The sequence below is a fragment of the Triticum urartu genome, chromosome 6A (assembly GCF_056163025.1).
Source record: "Triticum urartu cultivar PI428250 chromosome 6A, HENAU_Tu73, whole genome shotgun sequence".
Taxonomy (NCBI): domain Eukaryota; kingdom Viridiplantae; phylum Streptophyta; class Magnoliopsida; order Poales; family Poaceae; genus Triticum; species Triticum urartu.
The window spans coordinates 340,239,367-340,247,402 of NC_141878.1; the positions used below are offsets into that span (position 1 = coordinate 340,239,367).

At 42.9% G+C, this 8,036-nt stretch overlaps 1 protein-coding gene across 4 annotated transcripts; it reads left to right on the top strand.

Moving 5' to 3' along the window:
* The first annotated feature begins 364 nt into the window (after positions 1 to 364).
* On the top strand, positions 365 to 5,985 carry LOC125513122 (uncharacterized). Of its 4 annotated transcripts, none has more exons than XM_087527959.1 (5): positions 365 to 1,005; positions 2,202 to 2,887; positions 2,977 to 3,063; positions 4,365 to 5,294; positions 5,472 to 5,985. In XM_087527959.1, the coding sequence occupies exons 1-5, from the start codon at positions 903 to 905 to the stop codon at positions 5,565 to 5,567; spliced, it is 1,902 nt and encodes a 633-aa protein (XP_087384085.1). In that variant the 5' UTR covers positions 365 to 902; the 3' UTR covers positions 5,568 to 5,985. The 4 variants fall into 4 exon arrangements, with proteins under 4 accessions (XP_087384085.1, XP_048534123.1, XP_087384086.1 ...); XM_048678166.2 differs by having other exon boundaries at positions 4,374 to 5,294; XM_087527960.1 differs by having other exon boundaries at positions 2,205 to 2,887.
* Positions 5,986 to 8,036: the final 2,051 nt, after the last annotated feature.

The following is an 8,036-nucleotide window of genomic DNA, read 5'->3' on the forward strand; positions in this document are numbered from 1 at the left end:
TTCATCAGTGTATAAATTGATGTTTACAGTTAATTAATATATAAACAGTCTTCAAGGGCATTAAAAACAATTCTTATAAAATTTTTTCTTCAGATTTTCCACTGCAGCTTTCTCACAATCCAGAGCCAAACTAAACACCACCTATGCTCCTGCTCCTTATAAGGTGCCTAGACAAATAGCAGAGGAGGCTATCCACCTAAAGTTCACCTAATAAGAGCAAAAGAATTTTGCGTAGGGTTTCTCCAGGTAGTATCCACATCCAGAACGTGTACGAGTCGAGCTCCCCTGCTGCCAGGCAGCCAAATCCTATAAAACCCCCAACAAAATATATATCCCTATCCTCCTCTCTCGCAAATTGCTTTTTGTTCGTTTCCCCCTGACACCCCCCCCTCTTCCGCCCCGCAGCCGCCGGCCGTTTCAATTCGCCGAGGGCAAACTCGCCGACCCAGCTCAAGAAATCGACGCCGATACGACCTTACCCCTATCTCGCCGACTGATTACGAGCGGATTGGGGGCCCTTCAATCGGGAGAGAGGCGCCCCGTGATACGATACGGGGGCAATTGGAGGCGGCGGCGGCCCCGATTTTTTTCCCCGTGATTTTTTCGGGGCTGATTATAGGGGCGGCTCTGGTGATAGCCCTATCTAGGGTTTCGGTTGGGCGGCGAGGCGAAGGCGCTGCCGCGCTAGGGTTTCGGTGGTAGCCCTGCCTCCACGGAGGGGTGGCGTGGAGGTCGCCGGCATGCGTTGATTGGTGATAAGGGGATAGGAGCGGAGCGTTGGCAGCGGCGGCGGCGTGGCATTGCAGCCGCGGATTAGGCTGGTGGGCGCACCGATTGGATCGCTGGAGAAGGACCTCCCCTCTCCGCAGCCATTGGTGGGTAGATGGTGAGTGGTGCCCCCCATGGAGCAGGACATACCCGCCTTCAAGCCGCAATGGCTGATGCAGGGACAGGTCACGGCCACTGGTGCCGCGACCCTCTGGGCCGCAGCTTCGTCACGCAAAGGTGAATTCACCAGCCTTCCAATTTTGTGTTTGCTACTCTCAGACTGCTAGTGTTATAAATGTAATCTATCGCCGGGTGCTGCTAGCTGTGGCTTTCTATGATTAAATGTGGACATCTGTGGTGAAACGGGATGCATCTTGATTCACGCTGGAGATACATGCTTATTTAATGGGATACTTGCGTGCGGGTATTGTTTAAGAGGAGATTAGGGTTTTGTGGTGCCTTTTAGCCTGATGTGATTTTGCTTTGAAAATAGAGATTGGTGAATTCGAATGTTGTTTCTTGGATTAATTAGATTAGATGATGGGAATATTGGCACAAATATGGGCATCATTGAAGAATTCATGTGTTATTTATCTAGTATCAAGGGTTCCTGTAGTTTGAAATGATGCTCATACGATTCAGGTGGTATCAGCTGCGGGTGTCAGCTGCAATAACAAACCATTGCGTTGTGTTCATTACATGTTTTACTGTAGTTTATACTATTTGTAAACATGGTAACATCTGGAAGGCTCGTGACACATTTTTTTTTTGGAACGAAGACGCTAGAAGCGTCCCTCTGGTTTACAAAGTAGATCAAGCCATCAACTGAGGGGTTAATGCTTTATTAATTTATTTATGACCATGCTTTATTTACTCTGTAGTATACCAATTTAACATTTATAGTTGTTGGTGGAATATGTTTCCTTGAACAGCTAAACGACAATTATTTGCAAGCGGAAAGTACCTTGCTAAAAGGGCATCACACTTAAATTGAACCATCTATACATTGTTGTACTAGGAAGCAGCACTTTTTGTTAGTATGGAAGGCTGTTTGACCTACTAATGTTAACTTTCAACAAATAAATGGAATTGGCCAACATTGGCAAGAAAGATGAACTTAATATGGTGCTAAGGAGGCATTGGCCCCCCAAATAATTGGCAACCATCCTAAAATTGTTATCTTGGTGGCAGGCGAGTTTTGGCCACCATGCAGACATACCCTGCTACTTCTTTTCAATTACAGTGATTTTTATGTGCTCTTACGAGCATACTATTTGTCTGCAAATGCCATTATGAAGAATGACTCTTACGTGGGGTGGGGGGAGGGGGAGACATTGTAGTTTCATACACCTGTGAACTATAAGTGGCATTGTTTTTCTGTGTTGCAATGCTGTCATATATTATCCTAACAAGTCTTCTCTTGGATATTCTAGTAGATTGTCAAGGTAAGGGTGGTTCATCAAGAAATCGCTCATCTGGGCACAACCGTGACCAGAGTTCCCGGCAGTCTTCATCACGGAGGAGTTCAGTCTCAAGTGGATCCCGGAGGCTTGACCGGGATGACATGGGGAAGACAAGGGGCTATGCAAATTTTGGAAGGAACAAGGATAAGGAGAGGGAGAAGGATTTTGATTCCCGTGATAGGGAGAGTAGGTCCGTTACAGCAGATCGTGATGGCTTTCAATCATTTAGCTCATGTAGACCTGAAAGGGATAGGTTAAATCGTGCTCGCTCGAAGGCAGACACATCAAGTAAGGGAGTAATTAGTCTAAATAATGGTAGTACATCTAAAAGCAATACTGTTGGCGTTGCCTTTGAGCGAGAATTCCCACAGCTTAGTTCCGAGGACAAGAATGGAAGGCAAGACATTAGCAGAGTCCCATCTCCTGGTATCACCACCCCAATTCAGAGCCTGCCTCCATTTACTCCATCTGATGGCTGGACTTCCAAGCTAGTAGGAGCTCCTCTATCAAGTGAGCCAAAGAAAAATCTTGTTGCCTCTTCTGTACCACAAGCCGCTCCTAGTAAAAAGCCTGAAGTAGCACTGAACAGTGGAACTGCATTAAGCATGGCAGAGACTGTTATGCAAGCTCCTCAGAGAACTTCGTCTGGACCTCAGGTAGGAACCATGGCATGGTGTTTATAATGTTCTCATTGATATAAATGTTGTCTCTCTGGATTCATGTTCACGTACTCTTTTGCTTGTAGCTATCAATTGATGCTCAGAAGATTGAAGAAAGAACTTTGAGACAAAACACTCTAAGACCTATGACTTCTGCAACAAGCAAATCTTCTGTGAGTTATCTTCTGCCTTTTGACCAGAAGATTTTTTCACATTTAGTACCTTTTACCTGCAAGAATGGTTGTGATTTACTTTTTGCTCTTACTTGTGGGTGTAAATCACTTCCCATATTTGCTGGCAGTTGCAGTAATAAAATAATTTATCAATATATATGTATGTATGTATGTATGTATAATGTATGTATGTATGTATGTATGTATGTATGTATGTATGTATGTATGTATGTATGTATGTATGTATGTATGTATGTATATATATACGGTTAACTCTTGGTGTTGGACTAGACATTACATTTTCTGTTTCCTATGTTATGATTTAGTATAACATCATGAGCCACTTCATTTGCCTCTGATATATGCAAAATGTAGTATCGGATTTTCTGCTCTAGCATGATCACATGTTTAATTGTACCCGAACATTACTCAACTAATGGTACTCCGGGAGATGCTTTATATTTCACTGGTTGTGCAGATATGCACTACGGCGATCTAAACATGCTTTGGAAGTGGAATATTTACACCCTTGCTATTTTGTATGTTAAGAAGCATGGGCAGAATGACTGCTATGAAGTGCATAAATAATTTGCATGTGATACCTACTTTCCTGCGCTTCATGTTTCACTCTAATGCGATTTAAAAATATATTCTGAAGTATTCCTAAGGGCTACTGTCCTGAATTAGTTTGATAGGTTGTTTTCCTTGTGTGTGTTATGAACTTTGACGGTTTGACCAATAGGTAAATACTGTGGAAGGATGCCAGATGGCACAGCTTGAAAGAAGAGGGAACCTAGTAGAGAAGGATTTATCACTACTCTTGCTTGATGATCAAAATAATCGTTCATCTTATGCAGAGATGTGTGTGTGCCTAATAACAAAATATTGATTGAAACGATGTGTAAAATGGTAACTTAAAAAGAGAAGGAAATAACTACTAAATCTAGCAGGGAAACTAATCTCCCAAATCCTATACCTATGGATTTGATTGCTGTTGCCACATCCATTGCCCTAATCGGTGTCACCATGCCCATGATGGCAGTGTGCTAGACTATGATTATCTGGATGTGACCTTGTTCTGTCCCTGAGGTGCAATGTGCCACCAGGTGTGTTCGACATATACTATAATTAAAAAGCAAGCAAAAGTTTTGCCTTGAAAAGATAAGGCTCACTCATAAAACTGATGCTAGTAAACGTTACATGGTTCTGGCAATTGTGTGTTCTGGTTGTGTTTGTCTCACCTTTTTTGAGTGTGTGATATGCATGCACCAATGTATTTTGCTTAGCTAACTTATTTCAAGATTATTCAGGTAACAAGCTCTTCCAAATCAAAAGGAACACGGATTGGAGATCTTGCTGGTACTAGTAAGGCCATACAACAATCATTAGCACTTCCCGCCAATGGTTCTGTTCGAGCTCCAGCCAAGGCCGAGCTTTCAAAGCTTACTCTTTCAGGAAGCTTTAAAATCCTCAGCCGAGAGCAAAATTGTACTGCACAGACTCCTAAAGACTCTCCAGGCAATCCTGCGAGTCCTCCAGCTCGTGTGGCTTCCATGGAACCACACAAGAAGCCTCCTCTCAGCCAAAAGCCCAAGGTTTCCACACATGATCTTCCTCTAGTGCAAGGTTCATCTTGTGGTGTTAGCAAATCAAGATTAAAGTTCTTCCAGTCGTTGCGAACCAAATCTAATGGTTCAAGTTCAGCCGTTGAGTCAGGTTGTGAGCCATCTCCATCCAGCGGAGTTGATGCGAAGCATGATTCTTGTCTTAATTCTGGAATGAAATGCATGGGGAATGGAAAGTGTTTCTGTGAAGAAGCAAATTCTTCCGAGGGATCCCAGCGGCACCATTCAGACAATGAAGAGAACAAGTCATCCTTGCAGTCTGTTGACATGGCAGCTGGGGGATCTCAGCAGCTTGTTGTAGAAAACCTGGAGTCTGACTCCTCATCCGAACTTGCTGACACAGGAGATGATGGATTCCAGGTATCCGGCTCAGACAATGCAGATGGTAGCTCCTCCTCAGCACTTGCAGATTCAGATGATGGATACAAGAACTCACAGTCTGGCAATGAGGACGCTAGTTCATCGTCAGAGGCTACTGAACCAGAAGATGAGGAGTATCCAGCTGAAGCCATATTCACTGCAGAAGATCTGGCTTTCATGATATCCCTTGGCTGGAGTAAAGATGAAAAGGTGCAACCTTTGGGTTTGGAAGAAATTGCTGACTATGTAAGTCATTTTCATTCTTAATTTCTGATGTCCTTCACACTCTAGTGACATATGCCCAATTCACCAAAACTTGAGGCCCGTAATGTTTGGACTTAATTAGTAGCCTGTAGTTACTTGTTCACATGAAAAACATTTGACGCCATTTTTTGTTATGACACCAATTGCAATCTTGTGCAGGTGAGGCGCCATAAGGGGCTGGAGCAGAGGCTTTTCTCCATGGAAGCCAACGCCGACATCAAGATAATTCTCCTTTATCTTTGCGGTCAGAGCTAAATGAAAGGTTGAAGGAGCCTAGAGTACAGAAAACAGACGCTTTAAAAGGCAGGTACTTAGGGACTATGGAAGCCACAGTTTGCAAAATGCAATGGCTAGTCACACCTTTTGATGCTGAGAACTGATAGCAAAGAGTCCTTGGCATGAGTTTTGTCTAGATTAACAAGTCGAGATTTTTTTTCCCTGATGACTCTCGTCTATCAACTTGGGGAGGTGGTTCACAAGTAGTTCTGACAATTTTTGGCATGTTGGAAAAATGAGGTTAGGATTTATCATATTTTTCCCAGGAGTACCAAATGTAGGTCCCGTCCTGCTGCCCTTCGAAAAATAGGTTGCTTTTCCCCCTCGTCAGGTCTTATCTTTATTTTCGAAAAGGATAAGGTGGTATTTTCAACCATGAAAAAGGTGGATATGATTACACTCGTCTCAGAAAAAGTTTCTTTAACTCGATGTCCTCTTTTATTTCCTGTGAGATTGATTCGCTATTTGATGGCTACCTTTCTCTTGTCGATTGACTCTGAAGAAAACATTTCGTGATTGACTCTGCAGAAAAGTACTCCCTCTGTAAACTAATATAAGAGTAAACACACTGAGGTAGTGATCTAAATGCTCTTATTAGTGATCTAATCACTCTTATATTAGTTTACGGAGGGAATACCCTCTTTTTTTTTGAACATGAGGGAATACCCTCTAATAATGTTAATATGTCTAAATATCCGTTGCTCTCACTGAAAAGGTTATTTCCCCTTGGATGGTACACTGCGCGTTGCTGCATTAATTTTGTCAAAAAATGCATAAAAATGGCTAAAAATTCTTTTAAAAAGTACACACATACATATGGATCTACACAGCTTGTTTGCAAAGTTTCATGGCGAAATACTTTTTAGGTGAGCCATCTTCACCACCATCACCGTAGCTTACCCCGGGCATAAAAACCGAAGACCGAAAACCAAGCTCGAAAAGACCAGGACCGATAGAAAAGACCAAATAAAAAACGGTCTGCACAAATAGAAAACCGAATTTGTTACGGTATGTTTGGCCCCGCTGTTTTAAGACCGAATAGCCAGTATAGACCGAATTAGTAAAGTCCTGCATGTTTACCGAAGGCCCATCCGGCGAACCCAAGACACGAGCAAGATAGACAACTCACAGTTCATCACCAGTCACCACCGTCGAAGCTGTAGTTTGGCAGCACCTCGTCCTCTTCCACGCTGGTCGTCGGCTCGTGGCCTGCTGACCTCTTCCCGAGCTCCACCTCGCAGCTGAAGGTGAGCAAGCTACCTCATCTCTCTATGTGCATCAAACTCATTTGTGACGTTCATGTTCTGTGATGTCCAGATTTTGTTCAGATGTTCATGTTTCGTGATTTACAAATTCTGTGATGTTTATGTCCTGTGATGTCTAGCTCTGTACCCCATGCAGTTTGCATACAACTGGCACTGAAAGTAACATAAATCTGAGTTATAGCAATTAATTTGGTCTGTTTGGTCAGTACCAAAGACTGAATAGTAAATACTAAAGACTGAAGACTGAATAGTGAAGAACCGAAAAGACCCCAAAAAATCTGGTCTTCAATTATGGAAGGCCAAATTTTGAAAAACCGAAAAGACAGGACCGAACAAACTGAAAAGACGAACACCCGGACTGAACCGTAGCACTCATCCAACTAGCCATGTAATCGTGTATCACATCCGAAAACTACTATAAGACATATCATCAATCACTCAATCAATCGTCATGATGTGTTCTTCAATGGTTCTCACGAACCGATCTCCGTGTGTGAGTAGCTCAGTAAGATTATGGGTTGAGGCATAGCCCTGCAACCCGATGCATTTGTTGGAGGGACCAATGCAAGTATTTTGATGTCTTGTATGTGTGAAATAAAATTGCATCGTAGTTGTCTCTTGTCTCATTCACGATCTTTGTCCCTGCAGGTACCCAGGATCATAGGGATCGAGCCATGGAGAGGCTACAGCTAGAGAGACCGTGAAACGCTATTCTGAACACTAGTGACATAAGTGTTTAGTACGGTAGCATGGATCTTATCTCTAGGGATACACAAGGTGTAGCCATCAAATGCCTAATGCTTTTGTTTGATTTATCTTAATTACCGAGGCAATCCCGCTTGACGGATAGAGCCATCGGTTGGACAAGTGACTCTTGATGTAGGACATGTATCGGTCAAGACGTAATTTGGACACATTCCCGCTTCGAAACGTTGCAAGCACATCTTGGTGCTGATTTTCAAAATGCAAACAACTATCATGATGATCGTGTTCGCAAATATATAGTTGTAAGAACAAGTCCTTATACCCATTCCTATTTCTATTTATAAGTGTGTCAACTGTGCAACTTGATTTGATCCAATCCAAAAACTAAAATTTAATTCTCTCACAAAGCTTGTTAGAAACCCTCGTCTTCAAGGTGCACTTCATCTCGTGGGTTCGATAACTCAGGGTCGTCTCTGGG